Genomic DNA, 21057 nt, shown 5'->3' with positions numbered 1-21057 from the left:
TTGCTCCCCCACTCTGAAAAACAAACACAATTACAGGCCAGTGTAAACAACCCCCGTTAGAGAAAGGACTCAAGGAAGCCAAGCATCTGTTATATAATTTAGGATTTAATTACGGTAAAGATAACACACAACCAACGGTAAATAGAATAACTAGTAGAACACTCTCTAAAGCAAACTGTACTAAAAGGAGAAATACAAAACATATTACGCTCACTCCGGAAGTCCTCGAAATGTAACAGTTCGACGGTCCCGCCCACCCGAAACACATAGCACGTGTGGGGCGGGGCCTGCCAACAGCCATAGACCAAAAGAGATCGCCGGCGAGAAGGTACAGGAGCCTCCTCAAAGCAGGCAATGAAATGGTCTTCCCATACTACCCTTCCAGGGATGGCGTCCCCCGGGCCACGAGTAGGGAGGGGGCGGATGCAAATGACCCCCTCCCTCGTATCTCCTGGTCCGGCCATCACGAATTCCTCCATCGAACTGATGCAGGGTGGGCAGGGAGGGAGAGGCGACGCGGACGAGCCTCTCCCGCCTCCGCAGGTAGGAGGTTTCCCAGCCCTGGCCCGGCGCCGATGTCCTCCAGCCGGGCGACGGCCATATACCTGCGCAGCACAGAACTTACAATGTCCGACGCACATATATTTCCGCAGCACAGGACATACAATGTCCGACGGGCATACTTGCGCAGCACCGGACGTACAATGGTCCCCCAAGAGTCGGAATCAGGGGTGTAGGGTGGTCATCATGTGCACCCCTGATTCAAAGGGACGGCGTGGGATGCGCCGGGAGAGGGAGGCGGCACGGACGAGCCTCCCTCACCTCCCCAGATGAAGGCTCCACTGCTGCACCCTGGCGCCCCGAACCAAAATGTCCTGCTCCAACAGCATGATGTTCTGTCTTTGTCGCCACAAGAAGTTTCTTCCACTCCTGAAAGATACGACGGAGGGCGGCTGCCGCAGGGTCTCAAAATGGCGTCTGGGCCCTCGGAAGGCGGGTCTAGGCCGCTGGAGTAACTTTGTCCGAAATTGCAACTCGGGCACTTGCCCACCTGGGCGCAAGCCCCCACCATCGACAAACATCCCCTCGACTTTGAAGATTCTACCAAAGTCCTAAGAGCCCTCAGCCCCTTCAGGCTTCCGGTGGGGAACAGCTGCATTGATCACTAATGAAATAACCACGGCACAGCAACAAGATGGCGGTGCTCTCGTGTCTGCATCAGCTTCCGTCTGAACCACCCAGGAACATTATGGGCTAACGAACTCGAGTAAGTTCCGGCTGAACATCAACATGACCCGGTAAGAAAGACTCTACCTCCCTCCCTCTCTTGATTGACGGTCCACACCACCAGCCCCTCTGTTGGCACAGGTTTTTTTGAACTGCCGAAAGGGACCCTGGTCCAACTGCCAATCGTCGGAGACATTTTTGCCCCTGATGCTACTTCCGGACTAAACCGGCCTCGCCCAAAATGGCGCCGGTATCAATAGGAACTAACGGATGCCTCGTGGTGTTCCTTAGCTAATGAAACTAGATGTACTAAGATTTATATACGAACCTCTGCGCACTTGATGAAAAAGGGAGGAGGGTTCGCTTGACGAACATTTGAAAGGGGTCCCGTAAAAATGTTGATTTCAATGAACGATTTATTTTGATATTTATTGTAACTGGTGCATAACGTCGCTTATGATGCACACCCACGGTATACATCTAGGAAATGTGATTACAATGAGCTTGACTGTGTTTCCATTTATGAACTGAAATGCCCCTGATCCCTCATCACGCAATGAAACGTTTTTAGTTACTTGCAAATAATTAATTAGGCCTTTCTAACATGTTCTTGTGCCGCAAAATAACCCCCCTACTGTATGTGCTTCCATCGTCGACATGTCCGGCCAAAATATGATTGCACTCTCACATTTTACGTACTGAACGATTATGCAAATAAAGGTTTTCCAAACTATGAATAGGCACCACATACTTTTGTAAATGTGGGAATTGGTGGGAGGGCTTTTTCTGTGCGCAACCGTTCTGCTCTTTTTTTTAAGGTTATCTGAAAAAATGGTTGTTCGGCCCTGGATTGATGATCGAATCAAAGGTATGATACGCTGCCTCCAAAATATGTGACTAAGCTCAGGAACTAACGTATGAAGAAGGACCTCGACTTCTGAGAATGGGTAAAGTAAAGCGGTGTGATTGATAGAATGTTATAAAGGTATGGTGGTCGAAGGTACTAAGGGACAGGGTTGACCGAAGAACTGATATGCCTTAGAACATCACAGCTTTGGGAATGATTTAAGGATCCCGATGGCCAGATACATCTACAAAACCAGGTACCTCGCGCTAGGCACCTCTGATTCCTCTTTTTTAGCGTTTCCCTACACACGATCCATAATGCCACCCTCGAACCCCCCCATGAACCACCTATCACACTGCCCGCCCCCTTGACTTCAGAAACCAAGACCCTAGGGATTATATCCCGAGGAGATAAGTACGAGTATGTGGTAAGTAAAGGACTTTCGTGCCCGTACATTTGATGTGTTCGAATGTTGTTCCCCCTCCCTTTTCCTCCTTTTTCCCTCTGCAGGTTACATTGGAGTCCCGATTAGGGAATCGTAAAGGATCTGGAGCCACGTCACGCCCGATGCATGAATACGGACTAACGCTGCAAGACGACACAACAAGACGCCCTACTCAATGCGCGACCTTTTTGTACCTGACCTAATGCTCTTCCGTCCCAAAACTGCATGCTCTCTACGTCCTAACACAGACCCGAAACGTCTAACGTTGGGTAACGCACTGAATAGCCCAAACAATACACGGTCATTCTCCATGTCACACGTGTACTATTTGGCCTATTGTTACTCTCTCTCTCTCTCTCTCTCTCTCTCTCTCTCTCTCTCTCTCTCTCTTTCACCCCTCCACACTTTCCCTCTTCCTAGCGACTGGCACCTAATTGGCGAACCTGGTGCACCTCCTGATTGGCCCCAAATACCACAAGTATTTGCACAAATTCGTCCTAAATAAAATTGTATCGATACCACGTTACTACCTCTCCTTTTCTGCTAAATATGGATGAAAATTAAATTGGCCAAAAGAAAAGGGACAGGTAAGACGACTAAGGTTCCCTAAATTTGACCCACAGTCAGGGAGCTATTTGTCAGTGGCTTCTATGATAAAAAAAAAAAATGTCTGTGGTAATGCGACCTTCCCCATTCCAAATTGTCTCCATACCCCAAGCAGTAAGAAATGATCGAGACACCCCCGTCTTCCCAAAATGCCCCCAGTTTGGTATCAGCTGCCCTGAACGAGAATCTGAAAAACGCCCCTTGCTCCAATTCGCTGTGTTCCTAGTTGTTTTCCATAAGATCCCACCCACCCCAAGGATAAGTTTAATAATTATCGCAAGCCCCCCGAGTTTTTGTAGTAGCCAGGTTGCGAGAATCTATATAGAAAGTTAGAAAGATGTGTGCAAAGTTAAAATTAGATCGAAAACTGAAAGAACTTGTTGCAGTAAACCCTGTTGAAAATAGGATGTTTAGCTAAAAGATAGGACGCATTGATGTAATGGAGAGTCGTTTAGCCTATGTTCATCCCTCAGAAGGATGCCTATCAGACTATGGTGAATAGCACGTTGCACTTTTCCGTAAGATACAAAGCCCTGAAGACCGGCCTAGCCTTGCAAGACTCGTACTAGGGAAATGGGTCTCTGCCAGAAGAACTGACATCTACTGTAATAGACGAATGCAATGAATGGGTACCAGACCTCGTACCACGACAAATGAATGTAATAACCAACAAAACGCCAAAGAATTAGCCACAAAGGGAAGTTGTAGGAAATCCAGCAAACCCATCATCAATTGTTTATACGTTGGCTGCAAATCTCAATGTAGCGGATGTTTACCCCAGTTGCTTGGTGTTGGGAGAGAAATAGGTTTATGTAATTACCTTCTTCTGCAAAATCTCTAAAGACTGTCTTTTCGAACTCATTTAAGGGTACCACTGTCGGAGGAGAAAGAGACCGGATGTGGGAGCACGCGGCCTGACTGCGGATCGTGGAACCTCAGCGACGGAGGCCAAGGCGAGACCACAGCAGTAAGGAGTCGCAGGATGAGGCACTGTTTCAGACAAAGCTAAGGAAAGGGCTGACCTGAAGCCCCTGCTCTATGATCGACGTGTGCCAAAAAGTCCCCGCTCTCTGTACCTGGTTATGGACCCGCCTGTCTCAAATTCTCCGTCCCCCTGGTCTGTTCCCGACTTGGCCCTGCTCCATCCCCTCCTCCTCCGACCTACCATAAGGACTGTTCACACACACACCTTTCCACCTGAACTTCCAAGTTCCTCCAAATCCTACTGAGCTATCCAGAGAAGGGTATTCCCTGCGTCAAAAGGGAGGGAGCTCCGACTAAGTAGACCACGAACTATGTTAATCTCAGAACGGTGACCTAGAACTCCACCAAGGGTCGCCCCTAAAGAGAAGATGAACGAAGTATGTGGTTCTACCCGCTGCTGAACGCCTCGATGATGATGGAAGCAACAGGAAATACCCACCACAGAGACTCAAGAAACAAACAGACCCCACAACTCAAAGACAATTGCACTTTTCATCACAATCCTTTTTCTGCCTCCTAATAACTATGCTCTGGGTTACGGAAGAAAATGCACCTGCTCCAAAACCGTAACGCATTTCTCCTATGAGGTCTGGCGAAACAAAACAAAATGTACCCCTGCCCGCAGACCTCCAACGACTCAATCCACATGAACATTCCTGTTGACAGAACGAATTGTAATCCAGGTGCTTAACAGTGCCAACAGAAGACGACAAAGACACTGAGAACTCTGATTTTTATTTTTATTATATCTCATTTCTCTCCCAACCACCATTGGACTGACTATGCTCCCGCCGAGTACAAAAAGGACTTACTTATATGATAACTTACCAGTTCCTATTCCAAATGACTATAAGTATCTATGATCTGTACCCAACGCCCTCGCTACATAATTCTAGTCTGATATTGCAGTACTATGACTTTTTCTGCAACCAACTTAACGATGAGCCCGCCTACTAGATGATGAGATTTTTCAATGTGATGTTTATAATGTAATGTTTATGTACAGTTCTTTTGCCTAAGTCCCCTCTCCCTTACTTATGACCGCTGCAATAGGTATAGATGGGAAATAGGCCTGCAAGATGTCTTGGAAATGTTAAAGGGAGGACTGTGGAAAATTAATACAGTTTGGTGAACATTATCTACGCCATCTTGCCTTTTTCCGATGCCACACTTTTCGTCATGCACATCCGCCATATTTTAGCCGTTACGATCAGAATCACCCTCACGAAAGACCCCCACGCACCGGTCATTCCCACTCTCACATGCCTTGCGCATAAGCAGCAGCCATTTTAAACACCATGGCCTCCCTGCCCCTCGCTGATAGCCAGCGCGTCTCTCTCCTAACCTCGCAAGCATCCCCCGCACGCTGACAACCCCCGCTCTCTCATGCCTTGGGTCATAAACCCCTCTTCAGCGCAGCTCCGCCACAGAATCCCATCCTGTTCCCAGCGCGACACCTCCCTTCATTCCTTTCATGGTCTCAGATCCTTTTGATGCAAACCCCCTTTCCCTGTGTCCCCGTTTGTCTTCCTTGTTCCCAGGCCGCCACCTGGCCCTGCGGATACTGTTTATTACCCCGTACAGTAGGAAGCTTCCCCTCCCCATCAAAAGACCCTCGAGCCGATCAAAGCCCCCACCCTATGAGATCCGATCAACTCCACGCATTCCGTGAATCGGCGGAATGCCCTGCTGCGCGACAATCATCACCTGTTGTGACCGGGGTGGGGAATTCAACTGTAAATGTATGTGGGAACGGGCCTGAAGGGGAGATTCCGAGGATGTTCTTTCAAATATCAAAGTGTTGCGAGAATGTGTTACGTGCAATAAAGGTCATAAACCCTAGTATAAGAGGCCAGGCCTCAGAGATGTGGTTAGAGCACCTCGTGACGATACTTGCTGTCTGAATTGATGTGTTCTCCTCCGGAGAGAATAAAATCCACGTTTCCTGCCTTCCAGTCTCCAGCGCCTGCTTCTTCATTGATTAATATTGGTGGGTCATAGAGGCGACACCGCCGGGCAACATAAAGGGGTCTTTGGTTACTGGTTGTCTTTGAACCCCTTTTAACAATATTGAGGAGGAAACCATGATAACCTGGTAACCATAGATGCCATTGGGAAAATGGAAATCTGCCCGAACAAAATGGAAGCGCGTGGTTGCCGGGTCACAGAAAGGTAGAAGAAAAAGTGAGTCAAGCACAAGACTAATCGGAGGATGTTTTTCACGGGGAGCAGTGAGCGGTCAAGTGACCCCATCCTAATGATGGCCCTCAGTTGCATAAATGATTGCATGGAATCCTTGATAAGCGGATCCATATTGATGCGGCCTATAAATTTAAAACAAATGACAACAAGATATCCTTACCTGATTTAGGGAGTCGCTGAAGATCTTCTCATTATTATTCAGGCCAATCCCGTTCTTCCGGTAGCGAGCCCATTGTATTATTCCTCCAGAAAACAGGAATTCCTTCGAACCTTAAACATTGGAAAAAAAGCAACAATTTACACCAATATTGCACCATACTGTTCTAGGTCACAGCGCATAGATTTTCTTCTTTCTTGTAAAAAGCCATCTCAACATATGCACATTCCAGGAAGTGACAATACTAAGAAACCTTCAAATAAATGATACGAAATTGCACTTTCCATGGAAAGCAGTTACTATGCTATAACTAACGTTAATGCTAGTATGATGGCTCAGTCAGTTCAGCGATTGCAAATCTGTCTGCAGCCTCCATTTTGTACATTCAAATGTTATCAAGGACCGCTCATCTCCCATCATTATGAGATTGGTACAATGGACATCATTTATTGGGCATTTTTAATATTGTTGAGGGTGGTGGCATGGTATATGAAAAGCCAATCAAAATGCAATTAAAGATGGATGAAATGAACACATAGGAGAACTCATTACTGGAACATAAAGGGTAGAAGTATACTGAACGTGGGATTAACCTATGCATGCTTATGAAAGTTAAAGCAGATCTTACTTTTAGTGGGTGAGGGATATTTTAACAAAGCTGTGTGCTTTCCACCACTGTAGGAGAAGCACTAGGTCTGGAGGAACACTACCTTTTTTCTCTATAAGGGTGAATCCCTTTGTTTGCTACCTATTCACTAGAAGAGGACGCATCCCCCTCTTATTCTCTTCTGAGCACTACCTCTTCACTCCCCTTTTATTTTTTTTAGGGATGTTCAGTATCCTAGGATTCTGGGCAAATCACTTAATCTCCCCGTGCCTAACAAAAATGAATGTAACACAACTGGTGCTCATGTAAAACGCTCTGATAACTTCATGTAGAGTTTGCGCTATATTAAAAAAATATATATTTTAAATCTTTTATGTTGAGGAGATGCTATGTAGTGATTGTAAAGCAGAAATGCTCACTTTATAACTCAATCACCTTGACTTACTGGTGAGAAACAGTGATGTTTGCAGTCCTGGCAACCAGTGGAAAGAGCGGTGCCCAGCCTCTGAGCCTTGTCCACTGTTCCTGTGCGCCTCACCCGCACCAACACGCCTCTCTGCCAGTGACTGCTGTGCAATGCACAGCGGCGTAGGAAGGGGGGATGCGGTGGGTGTGGTGGGTAGGGGCCGCCCTGGGTGTTATCACTGAGTGGGGTGACAAAATGGTGGAGACCGTATGGATAAGGAAGGGGAGGGGTTTCTTTCCGCCAAAGTCTGTATCTGCAGTTTGTACTGGGGTGGGGGGGGGGGGGGGGGGGGTCGGAGGGGGGACAAGAAATTGCATCAAGTTTTTAATATATATATTTATGCCACGTTTTATCCTATTCCCCAAATCGCTTTCAAGTCTTACATTACCTTTATGACTTCAGCTAAACATGTAAATATGTGTTACTTCAAATTCAGCTTGCTTAGCTCCTCTTACCTTTCAGATCGTAGAAGTATTTCCAGACCTGCTCATCCGGGGACTGCAGGTAACTGGCATTCTGGACCAGCTCCACCAGGTTGGCAGGGAGGTTGACAGCTTGGTCCTCTCTGGGCCTTCTGAAGGTTCGGATAAAATCCACCCCTTTTTGTGGCTAAAACAGAGAACGCAAAGTCTGCGTTATTTGAAGAAATCTGGAGAAAACATGTAGTCTATTCCAGTTATGGTTTGCTGACTCAGGGACATGACAGGGGTTTATTGCAACCAGTATTAACTAGAGAGTGATGTATGCCTTGTAGCCATGATTATCAGATCTCTGTTGCACAAAAGGCGCGGTGAAACTGAGCCAGTCACTTTTGAGGTTAATTTAAATGTAGAGCATCCCAACTGATGGTCAAATGACACATTTCAGTGATGCTGTTTGGCCTTAGCTCAATACTTCAATGGTGGTATCATGAAGATGTGTGTTCACCTGGGGCACAGCTGTGTTCTTGTTTTTATGCTGATCACTGTCGAAAGTGCATCAGTTTCTGAGTTATTGTGTGCACTAGAGACAGCACTGCAAGGCACTGCTCATTAAATGTATGGGCCTGTGAAAGTGCAGGCGGGTAGAAACAGGCGCACCGTTGTGTCCTGTGCGAACTCACACTTTCATTGTACGACCTGGAGACTCAAACTCAGGGTTCATACAGTGAGGTGTTGCAACGTGTGTCACAAACCCCTCACCATTGGAAACTTTCCTAAAAACCCTTGGCAAGGACCAGGTCCTTTTGATGTCAGCACAGATCAATACTGACGGAAAAGAATTTCCCAAGTCTGGAAGATATCCGTGATGCCACACGAAGACCTTAGTCAATCAGTAGACCTGTGTATTCTTCAGTTAATGATTTACCTAGAGTGTGCTTGAATGCAGAGAATCCTGTGACTTGTGGAACAGGAAGTCACAGGAGGGAATCCACACTATGGCCCTCACCCAACCACACCTCTTGCCACCAAGCCACTACTACCTCCCTGAGACTATAGAGAGAGTAGGCACCAGCTAACAAGTTACCAAAAGAAGTTTGGCAAACGAGCCTGTACAACAGACAGATATTATATTAGAGTGACTGGTGTCAGAGACAGGAGACGCCTCCTATAGCCAATGTGCCTCAGTTGGGCTGGTGGAGGTCTCCCTACAGACATCAATGAAGTACTGAGAAGAACCACACTCAGGGCTAGAATTACCAGTTTCACACGCAGCCCAGTGCAGCAGCTGCAAATGCTGCGCTGCGTGAGAAGGAGAGAGCAGACGAGCGCCATATTTACTAAAATACAGCACTCTTCTCCCCTCTCTCCAATGTCGACACAGAAATTTACAGCCATGCAGCTGCCCGCAGCGCATGCAGGGTGCCCTCCTAAGAGGGCAGCCCCTTAGTGCTGCATTCGGCTAGCATACAGCTCCACTCTCCTGGAACCTTGTGTCGGCACCGCCCTCTCGGCGCTCTTCCAAGCTTTTCCAGCTCCTGGTGGGCTGGGGGCCCGGTATAAACCAGCACAATACAGACGCTAGCCTCTTAGTTGCAAGGGTGCCTCTGTGAGTCTAGCATAGGTTTTTTACTGGAAGGATTCCCTTCCACTACAAAATGCTATGCATAGACTGACTTTAACCCTTTCCCCTCTTTGTATGAGTGCAGCACACACACAAAGCCGAATAGAGAAATAAAAGCATTTCTTTATCATAGCGCCTATCTGAAATGAGCACTATTTTCTGACGCTAAACCTTGTCTAGTTTTTTAAGTAAATAGGGCTTAGCTTCAGAAACCTTGGGTGGTTGCATGGGATCAGCCATGCAACTTTCACATTATTTTCCAGCATAAAACAGGTTTTGTGCTGGAAAGTAAATGGTGAAAAAAGATTTAAGGTCATTTTGAATCACTTTCTTGAAGCACACACGGCATTAAATCTTAGTAAATAGACCCCTCACTGTGTATTCACAGGTTGTAGAACTGCAGAAATGTGCTAAAGCGTGAATCAACGCAATGTAGTGAACTGTTGGTAAGATCGGGGCACCGGGGCGGAAGAAAGACTGTCCCTATAACAAGCTGATCAAGAATACCTGATAATCTGCACCTCTTGGTGTTAGTACAACAAGCCCAGCCACTTCATAATCCATCATAGAACTATTCCACAACTTTCACCTCTGCATAGTGTGGCAAAGCGTCCGAGACTGCGTCCTGCTCAATGCACGTCACTTTCCAAAGCCCTCAATTCAACAGTTTAAACACGAACCAAAACCACACATAGGGGCACATTATGATGGAGGATTTTCCGCATCCTCCGGGCCGGCGGTAGCCACCGCCGGCCCGGCGGATGCGGAAAATCCTCTGCGGACCCTCCAAAGACCCACCGCCAAATTAGGATAGCTGGTGGGTCCTGGTTTCGGTCTGCTGCTTTTCCGCCGCGCTTGGCTTACAACCGTGGCGGAAAAGGCCTAATATGGTGGCGGAGTCTCTCAGACATCACCAGCCATATTCGGATGTCTGAATTTCAATGCCTTTCCGCCGTGCAAAGGCATACGGATTCTTGTTTGGGGGCCCGTTGCGGGCCCCGAGGGGTGAAGCAAGGGGGTGGGGGGTGCACATGGGGGGGTACCTATGGTACCCCCCTGCATTTGCGTGCACAGAGCGGCAGGCACCGCGCGGTGCCTACCGCTTTGTGCATGCAAATGCACAGCTTTCATTTTTAACATTGCGGCGGGTGCTGCTTGAAGCAGCACCCGCCGCAATGTTAAAAATAGAGGATGTGACCGCCAGGGTGGCAGTCACATCCTAATTGCACAGGAGGGAACTCCGCAGGCCATGCGGAGGTTCCCTCCTCCTCTATGGTCGCGGACAGACTCAAGTCCGTCCGCGATCATAATGACCCCCAATGTTTGGGCACTTTACAAAGACTTTTGTCTATATTTTGTTGTGTCTAACTTGTGGTTTTAAAACCCCTTCAGGTCCTGACTTTAAACAAGTGCTGATAATTATGCCTAAAATATTGTCAAAGGATTAGTCGGGGATCACCGTAATCTGGACCTTTTAGTCAGTAATGAATGTGTGTTTTTTTTTACATTCCCTAGTCCACATTGCCTCTTTGAACCCAAGAGTAGAACAGTAAAGAGCCTTTGACTCAGCGCAGAGGACAAACCTTCAGTGATCTTGCGGCGATGTCTTCTGGGGTGGAGAAGAACGCGTCATCGACATCTAGAGTCTGGAGCTCGTCGTGGGTGGTGAAGAAGAGGAAGAAGAGGCAGTCTTCGTCCCCCACGTTCTTCACCCAGTGCAGAGTGTTTTTCGGAAAGAAGATGACCTGTCCCGCGGTGACGTTGTATGTCGTCACTGTCTCGCCCCCTTCGTCAACAATGCCAATCCATGCAGTGCCCTACAAAACAGGAAAGTGTGCTTTTCTTAACTCGCGGGATTAATACAATAGCATTTTGACATGAATATCCATTTGTGATTTTAAAAAAAACTTTTTTACATTTAATACGTATCAGAAATACAATAGTCCTCTTTTCCATCAAAATTGTTTATATATACTTCTTTGCTATATATACTCTTATTATAACCAAGGTGGAGCGAAAATAAAACAATAATTTTATGCGTCATTTTTGAACCACCTGATTTTTAATTGCTTGGTCTTTACTCACCCGGTTTTATCGAGTCTGGGAGAACCAAACACAATTTATCCAGATGGACAACACAGCCTGAAAAATGGCATGAGACTTTGTCCTTCACATAGATGGCAATTTACAAAAGCACTTCGCCCTGTGTGAATGCCTGTGGAAAAGAACCCAATGGAATGGCGAATTCCTTGTGCTGTTTCGGTCAGAAAAATTGCTACCCAGGTAAATCCCCACTCCATGGGATTTTACTCATACATGCACGGTACTGGGTGATTGTACTGCACAGTAATGGTGACTTTGCATGCAAATATACTGTGCAGTAAAAACTGTCGACTTTGGAACTGGGGGACCAGGTTCCAATACAGGCATTACATTAACATCCTATGATTCTTGGCAAATCACTTAATCTCCTTATAAAACCCCCTGAGATCACTTAATCTTAGTATCGCCCAACTCGTAACTAGGACCTCAGACATATAATTGGGCATACCAAGATTTCACCCTGAACCAGGGATCTGACCATATGGTATGTCTAAAATAAGCCCAGCACTCTGACACATTCCCATGCCAATCGTAGACATATACGGGTACATAATGTATTCTGGCCCTGTAAATGTCAGGGTTGGTCAGACAGATCAACCTGTCTAGTGCTACAGTGGTGACTGATAGTCTCAGCAAAGGCAGGAATAACAAAGTGTCTGCTGTATGACTTTCCACAATAGTTTGTTCTATCCTGGTGTTGTGTTGGCGACTAAGATTGTATGCTGGTCACCCAGGCAAGCGTGTAAGGTGTCTGGATGCTTACTTCCTCATAGTTGGCATGGATTTGTTTTACAAGTGTGCCTGGTTGAGTGTGTAGGTCCTCAGTTGAATGGATTTGTCATGGCAACAGAATATCATAACCAAATACAGTCGGACAGAAACATTGATTACTGAAAAAGATACTGAACTAAACCCCCAGTGGAACTTCAGGAATCATTCGGTGCCCTTTCTATTGAACAATAATGTGTCATCAGGCTGAAAACAAAATAACCTGTTGCAGTAAAAGGGTAAAGAATGCAGGTTGATCGCTACCTGCAATAAGAAGCCATGTTCATTGGCATTAAAATGCCAGTGTGGTGCCCGCAAGCCTTTGCTTTTGATCCTCAGCGTTCCTGCTGTCATCCTGGACTGTTGGGAGTTGAGGCTTGCCCCAAATTTGACTTCTTCGTCATTGTCATAATTCCCTGGGTCTTTCCGGAACCGCGCCCACTGAATCGCTCCTCCCTGAAACTCGTGAACCTAGAGAAGAGACATGTGGTGTTGATCAGAAGTCCTAGAAAGACTGTCACATGCAGGGTTATTTTTTATTTCTCAAATAACTTACAATGAGTTTTATACAAGAAACTCCATCAGAGTAATAAGGCTCGCAAGTACCTTGTGCGACATAGAAGGAAGACACGTACATGGTCAGTATTAGCTAAACAGGTACAAGATTGACATATATCACATTCTTTGTCACTCGTGGTAGTATGGAGTGATTGAGACCTGAGTGAGGGACAAAAAGAAGTGGAAGGAGGTGAGGAGTATGAGGGAAGGAAGGAAGGAAGGAAGGATAGGCTAGTGATCCAGATAGTGGGTGCTATTGTTAGTAGGGGTTGAGTGATCATGTCCTGATGGTGTGGAGGAATGAATAGTGTATGGTTAGTTGCTTGTATGTTTAGGAAGGGGGTTGATCTATCCTAAATACGCATCTAGATTACTCCCTAGGACTTTTAAAGATGTTGGGAAGTGCTGGTTTTGGGTGGTATTGTCGGCACTTCCTATGAAACATACCCACGCCCACCATGTGTGGAGGAAGATATTGTTTGCGTCGAAGTGCAGTTATTTTATGTCTCGGACCCAAAAGAAACATCCTTTGAGTAGATATTCCTGAGTTCTCTCTTCTGCGGTTCAGGCCGGGTTGGCCACTGCAGTCACCTTCAGAAGTACAGATGTCAGGGACAGCGGCTAAACTGGTCGCCCTGTAGAGACATCACCATCAGGCATCCTCTCTACTTCCAACTTCCATCTCACATAGAGGAGACACTACCTGCATCAACGCTTATCAATGAGGGGATGGCTGTCACCACATCTTCTGTGACACAAGTGTCTGCTTGTTGCTCAGCCTCAGCGCAGTGTGTCTTCCTGGCTACCGCACTCGCAGAGCATTGGACTCAACAAGAGCCGCATGTGCTGGCCTGCAACCCTGGCAGACACTGGAGTCAAGCTGAGAAGTCCATGATCATAATTGAACTCATGTGTTTGAGAGGAGAGCATTTTATGGGTGGGTCCCTATGCATCAATCTAGGTAAACCTGCAATTGTATAAGAATGTGACTCGCTTCGAAGCTTATTCACAGTCCTGCAAAACTTCTCTCATGGGATGGGTCAGTTTTGGTCCTACAGTGTCCCGCGATCCATCTGGATCTTGTTCGTCAGGGCCTGTAGGACTCAGCCTTAGGAATCACACCATAGTTTTCATTAGGACAATGCGCTCCTGAGCAGAAGGGGTACTTGATGTTGGGTGGCCACGGTCAGAAGCTAGGACGATGGGCACAGAGGAGATGTGGCATAACAGACAGAGCTGTCGACTTTGGACCTGGGGAACCAGGTTCAAAAACAGTCGTCAGCTCAACATCCTGTGATTCTGAGCAAACCACTCACTCTCCCCCTGCCTTAAAATAAAGGATTTGCCGTTGTGCGGTGTAATCTGGGGTTCATGTAAAGTGCCATTGGGCCGAGTTCTTGCTACATAAAAACTGAAAAAATGGAGAGAGCGCATTTTCCTGTTATACAAAAGTTATTTAAAACAGCAGTTGGCTGCACTTATACGAAATGGGTTCTTATAGTTAGATTTCGAGCTGTCACCAGAAAGAATTCCTTCGCTAAGAAAAAAAAGGCGGCAACATCTTGAAGAATTTAGAACTAACAAAAAATAACAGCATAATGCATTGTAGAGTACAACGTCATTTAGGTCCCAAAACTGTCCTATTTCAGACAGAGGTATGGGAGAGAATAAAAGTGTACATGGGTTCATGGGTTCCTCCCATTTTCCCCCCTCCTTTAAGCCATATCAGTTTAATTATTTTAACAAAATCAAGAAAGAGGAGAACTTCAGTTTTTTGCTAAAGTAAGACAGATCTGATAAATCAATGTTCCTAAATACCTGCCACCTAAAAACGTAGTAAAGAGGATAGGCTAGGTGGACTGGAAGCATCTGTCTGGCCGCACTGTCCACCTATCATCATTAATGCTGGACCGCTGTGCCTTCCAAAGTAAGGAAAGAATGCGTCCTGTTTACAAAGATTTTGCAATGAGTGAGTGTGAATGTTTGCAGTACTCCTGGCTTACTCCAGAATGACAGTAGTAAGCCAGGAGGCCTACTGGTTATGCCTGTCTTACTCCTGATAATCTGGAGTACTACCACATTATGTGCCCTTTTCGTGGCACTGTTATGAGAATAAAACATGACAAATACCCAAACAGTGGAAAAAGGCAAAGTTTACAGTACGTTAAGCACATGCTACCAAACACACGAACCCATTTACCCTTCATCCCTCAACCACGACTAATCTCCACATTAAAGCTGATGTAAAATCAGGGGAAATGACAGCCTCGAGAACTGATGGTGGGGTGTCTGCCCTAAAGGTCTTCCAAAGAGCTTGCTCAAACCCACCAGGGCTACAAGCATTCCAGTACATAAAGTTGTTGAGATTCTCAAAGTAGGGATTTTGGTTAAAAGTCTATCTGTCTGAAGCCTCCTGTGATGTCTAGGAGACAATATTAGTGACAAGAAGATTTGCAACTGCAGTGTGCTTTGTGAATTACTTAAGGCACTAGCGCCCGTAGATGGCAGCTTCGGTACTTAAATGTTCATGGCATACCTTTGATTTGCCCAGATGGTTCAGAAACCCAAAGCGGGCATCAACCTTGTTGCCTGCAGGCGCGCTGGTGCTGGGTGCTGGGTCTCTGTCAGCGCTGTCTTGACCTGGCTTGGGGCTAAAGTGGCCAACGTAGACCAACGACAGGATGAGGACTCCAATGGCCGTTGTAATGAGACAAGCCAAGAGGCAAACCAGGAACATCTTCAACAGGGACCAGGACGGCTTTCTTTCCTGCAAGTAGAATGAATAAAAAAAGAAACTTTTTAAGAATTACAAAGTTTCTGTAAGTTATTGAGCCCGCTTCTGGTTTTAGAAGCTACTGAAGGATATAACTCTACACAGGCAAAAGCGAACTTTCCTCAGCTCAGCTCATTCGAAGATCTCTTATATACGGGCAAAGAGGACATTTTTATTGGTTTAGAGGACATGTTTTTTTAAAACGGGACAGAAAATATATTGAGAATATCCTTTGTGATCAACATGAACTATGACTCCTACAAGAACACATATTTGCAAAAAATTAGGACATTCCATCAAAATCTCCAAATCAGAAAAATCATAGTTTCCACTGCCATTTAAAATAAAGTATTTCAATCTATTACTTAACTCTGGGTACTTACATATTTTGTATATTTATCAACAAATTTAATGACAGTTGTTTAACACCTTCAGAAGAATAAAACACGTAATAGGGTCATGAAAATCTCAAGCCTATGTCCTCAAGTTATATGTGGACTTTTGCAGATGGAGAAAGAGGGGTCAAGCAGAGAGGGTGCTATCCGAAACAGGTTCAGGGGATTTGTGCTCTCAGATTCAGGCCGGGCAGCCAGCCTTCTGAAGGGCTTTGTGTTAAGTGATTGTTAGGGAATATGGTGGAGGTTGACACAGGATGTATGCTTCTCAGCAACCCTGGACAAAGCACTACGCGAACTGCACGTAGCACAGTACAAACACGCATAGCGTAGCGTAATGCAGCGGTCATTTTTTGCTTGCTCGCGTTCCTCAATGTCAAGTTGGCGACCGCAAGCAAAATGACATCCCGGCAAGACTTTTTCCTCGTTCGCGATCAGCAACATCAAGTTGCCGATCGCGAGCGTGGAAAATAAACCTCCCGGCGAGATTCTCAACGCGGGGAGGTCAGGTTTCTCATTGCGAGTTGTCGCGTATGGTCGCGACCGCTCGCAGTGAGAAATTACCAGTCTGCGTTGAGAAAGCTGTCGCTCGAGTAAAAATCTACTTGAGCGGCAGAAACTACAGCTTGCACTGTACAAAATGCTGTTTTCAATGATTGCGGAGTGCCAGATGCTTGTCCGCACTGTGCAATCATTGAAAACGGCATCTTGCACATTGCGAACAGGTTACTATGCAGTTCCAGTAGTGCTACACGTAGCTTGCGTAGTGCGAAGTGCACTTCGCGTAGCTACACGCAGCACTACTTCGCAAACTACGCCCAGCCCTACTTCTCAGTTTCCGGGTCTGGGTCTGGTTGCTAGCAATGATATGTTCCACTTGTTTGCTACAATTAAAATTCAAATTCAAATGTATTGATATAGACCTCATCTGAGATCCACAATATAGTAAAATAATATATTCAAGCTTCCAATCCCATTGTATTACAATATATCATAGGATTCTTTATAAGCAAAATTGATTATTGTCCTTAGTTTCTCTAACTCTAAAATAGTGGAAGTAACACTTTACTATCCCAGTAAACCTATGACACAGACACATATGCCATCCACTGTGACAGCACATCGATCCTCCACGCTTTTTGTGTTAGGCATAGGGAGATTAACAGCCTGATTCATCAAGCATAATTGCGCTCACAAAGGGCCAGATTCTGAGAATCTGGCCCTTTGCAAGTGCAATTTTTGCTTTTGGAATTCATCATCCCAAAAGCAAAAGTCTCTATTTAAGAAATCGCATATTTGCGAGGAACTGGATTTCAGGAATCTCTAATAGAGATTCCTTAAATCCAATTCATCAACCAATTAGAAAATGCAAAATCTCAATATTTGGTCGCAATTTACCACCAAGTCTGACTTGGTGGTAAATTGCGAAAAAAGAGTAAAAAGCACTTTAGTGCATTTTTTTCTTTTGCATGTTACACACACACATGTCCTTTGGGCATGTGTGTGCGTAACACCTGTTCAAATGTGCATTTAAGGGGTGCTACAGGGTGTCCTTTGGACACCCCTGGCACCCTTCAAATCGCTATCTTATTTGCGATTAGCAAATTGCTAATCGCAAATAAGGAATACTCCCCATTCATTCCTATGGGCCTTTTGGCCCATAGGAATGAATGGGGAGTTTTTTCCTTATTTGCGCTTAGCAATTTGCTAATTGCAAATAAGGAATTTGTAGGAATCACATTTTATTTTGCGATTCCTACATGAATACCGTTTTGCAAGTCTCTAATAGCGATTCCTTATGATTCTCTAGTAGAGACTCGCAAAACGGTACCTTGATGAATAAGGCTGTAAGTGATTTGCCCAGAATCACGGGATGTTGAGTCTACCTGCCAAGACTCCAACCTGGTTCCCCTCCTTCGAGGTCGACTGCTCTGACGGTAAAGACACATCCTCGCCCAAGTATACAAGCATTTAAACACTGCGATGGCGCGTGATCCAGTTTTTCCTGCTAGGCAATAGTTGACCAATGTATCCCTCGTGGCACGTCAACAGGATAATTAAAAATCACTAGAAAGTTTATAAAACCCTGGAGTGAATTGCACTGCAAAATTATTAGACAGTGGCGGTAGTATCGGCCAGATTCTTCAAGCTTAATTGCGCTCGCAAAGGGCCAGATTCTGAGAATCTAGCCCTTTGCGAGTGCAATTTTTGCATTTGGGATTCATCATCCCAAATGCAAAAGTTGCTAATAAAGAATTCGCAAATTTGCGAGGAATTGCATTTAAGAAATCTCTATTTGAGATTCCTAAATGCAATTCATGAACCATTTCAAAATTGCGAAATCGCAATTTTGGGCCGCTATTTACCACGAGGTCAAACCTCGTGGTAAATAGCGAAAACATAGAAAAATGCATTTAAATGCATTTTTCTAAGTTGCATGTTACACACACACATACATTGGACACCAATGTAGATTACATTTCAGGGGTGCTACAGGGTGTCCTTTGAAATCGCATCCTTATTTGCGATTAGCAAGTTGCTAATCGCAAATAAGGAATGTGTAGGAATCGCAATTTATTTAGCGATTCCTACATGAATCCCGTTTTGCAAGTCCTTAATAGCGATTCCTTAATAATCGCTATTAAGGACTCGCAAAACGGGACTATGATGAATCTAGCTGTAAGTTCTTTATAACTAGCGACTATCAGCTAGATTCATCAAAGTCCCGATTTGCGAGTCCTTAATAGCGATTATTAAGGAATCCTAAAGGCCCATAGGAATGAATGGAGAGTCAATCCTTATTTGTGATTAACAATTTGCTAATCGCAAATAAGGATGCGATTTCAAGGGTGCCAGGGGTGTCCAAAGGACACCCTTTAGCACCCCTGAAATGTGAATTTACACTGATGTTGTGCACACACATGTCCAAAGGACATGTGTGTGTGTAACATGCAACTTAGGAAAATGCATTTAAATGCATTTTTTAAAGTTTTTCGTTATTTACCATGAGGTTTCACTTCGTGGTAAATAGCGCTCCAAAATTGCGAATTCGCAATTTTTAAATGTTTCATGAATAGCATTTAAGGAATCTCTAATAGAGATTCCTTACATGCTAATCCTCGCAAATTTGCGAATTCTTTATTAGCGATTTTTGCATTTGGGATGATGACTCCCAAATGCCAAAATTGCATTCGCAAAGGGCCAGATTCTCAGATTCTGGCCCTTTTGCGAGCGCATTTCGCTTGATGAATCTGGCTGTATATCACTTCTTCACTGAAATGAAGTGTAGAAGAGCAATAAAAAATAGTTATAAAGCTATAAATGCCTCCTTATCAGATCATTTTTGAATCTATAATAAGAAAAAGGAAAGGGAGCATAAAGTTTACCGTCCTCTAGTGGCACTTGCTAGTCATGTTTTGCACAGTAAGTAGCCTTTCTCATTGTCTGTTGTGTCTCTAGTAAGGACATTGTGACAGCACTCCCCAGCTGCGATAGCTGCAATATATTGTTACTGTAGAATGAAGTCGTTTCTCATTACAGGTGAATATTGATGTCACCAAAGAACTTTAACAATAAGAGAAAAGTTGTGAAAAAGAACTCGCATGCTCCCGTATACAGGACAAAAATACTGTGAAGGTAAGTTTCCATAGGTAAGCAAGGTTTTACTATATATAACTCCACCTATAGGTACCTTGACGATATGTAAAATATCTTCAAGGTACGTAGATGTGGCGTTAAGAATAGTAAATCTGTACTTACCTATTTGCACTTACCTTCTCCATATTTTGATCCACGATATTTTTGGATAGTTTGTCGAATGAAAATATGTGGAGGAGATATGAGCGTTGTGGACTTCCTACACACATTTTATTTCATTTCCATATAGCGCTTCATTCTAAATCAAACTTACCACAATCTCAGGAGGATACAGGTGTGTCTGTCTCTGCTCTGCTTTGGATGAAGGGTGGTGCGGGTCATTTTCGTGCAGTTCTAAGGCCGGATTGTCCATTCTGGCCAGGAGCAGATGAACCGCACTGGTGTGAAGGTCTAGTGCTGTGAAGGCTCGCTCTGTGGCACAACCTGCTGTGGAAGCCGGGCCCTGCCCTCTTATTATAGCCCAAGGAGGAGGAAGTAATAATGCCTGCTCATAAACCAGGGATGCTACAACGCATACCTGAAATAAGGAAACACGCACCTGTGATAAGATGCAGGCAGAAGGTGCATTTCCCAAAAGAGCTGCCTGGGCTCTTCACATGTCACAAGTATCAAGTGACGTGAATCAGCCTGATAAAGATACAATGAGGAAGAAAGATGCAGCCGGACCCACTGCTTGAAGATAACAGAGCACCGAGGATGTCTCTTGTGCTTCGTGGTTCTATCGATTTACTGAGCACCACAATTTCACATGTTAACTGGTATTTCAGCTCCTGTCACAAGGTGGAAAAACTAAAACATTAGCTCAAAATGCTTTATGTATATACATTCAGAAGAAAGATGGTAAAAAACAGTGTTGTGAGCATAGTTTCCATTGGAAGCCATTCCAGAGGAGGGGGTGTTTACTTTCAGAGAGAGACTGTAAGCAAAGGCTTCTGCCATTGGTGGAATGAGCTGCTCTATAATTGAATTACTGTAGGGACAGTCATACAATTCTGAAGCAGTTCAATGCATAAATTGTAATTGTAACTGCATTTATATAGCGCTTACTACCACTGAGGAGGTGTCGACGCGTTTTTCAGATAGTAGCACGCTACTCCGGAACCTAAACAGGATTAGTGCGAATTAGTATAGAAAATATGAAATTCATTTGAGTGATGGACATGTGAGTCTGTTGGATTGGAAGGATAGTGGAGGGATAGAAGAGGGAAGGGTCTAGAAA

General features: G+C 45.1%; 1 protein-coding gene across 1 annotated transcript in view; it reads right to left on the bottom strand.

Moving 5' to 3' along the window:
* LOC147726307 (uncharacterized) overlaps nucleotides 1–20294 on the bottom strand; it is a 31160-nt gene extending 10866 nt beyond the window's left edge. The window contains exons 1-6 of the mRNA XM_086962913.1: nucleotides 20092–20294; nucleotides 15550–15780; nucleotides 12720–12926; nucleotides 11168–11401; nucleotides 7997–8150; nucleotides 6472–6581 (exon numbers count right to left, since the gene is read on the bottom strand). Coding sequence (XP_086819039.1) covers nucleotides 6472–6581; nucleotides 7997–8150; nucleotides 11168–11401; nucleotides 12720–12926; nucleotides 15550–15780; nucleotides 20092–20190 — 1035 coding nt within the window. The 5' untranslated portion in view covers nucleotides 20191–20294. The remainder of the gene's footprint in view (nucleotides 1–6471; nucleotides 6582–7996; nucleotides 8151–11167; nucleotides 11402–12719; nucleotides 12927–15549; nucleotides 15781–20091) is intronic.
* Between the last annotated feature and the right edge of the window lie 763 nt (nucleotides 20295–21057).

The sequence above is a fragment of the Lissotriton vulgaris genome, chromosome 3_1, assembly GCF_964263255.1.
Source record: "Lissotriton vulgaris chromosome 3_1, aLisVul1.2, whole genome shotgun sequence".
In the NCBI taxonomy this organism is placed as follows: Eukaryota; Metazoa; Chordata; class Amphibia; order Caudata; family Salamandridae; genus Lissotriton; species Lissotriton vulgaris.
Note: the sequence above shows the minus strand (reverse complement) of the source record. Positions and strands in the feature narration are given on the sequence as shown.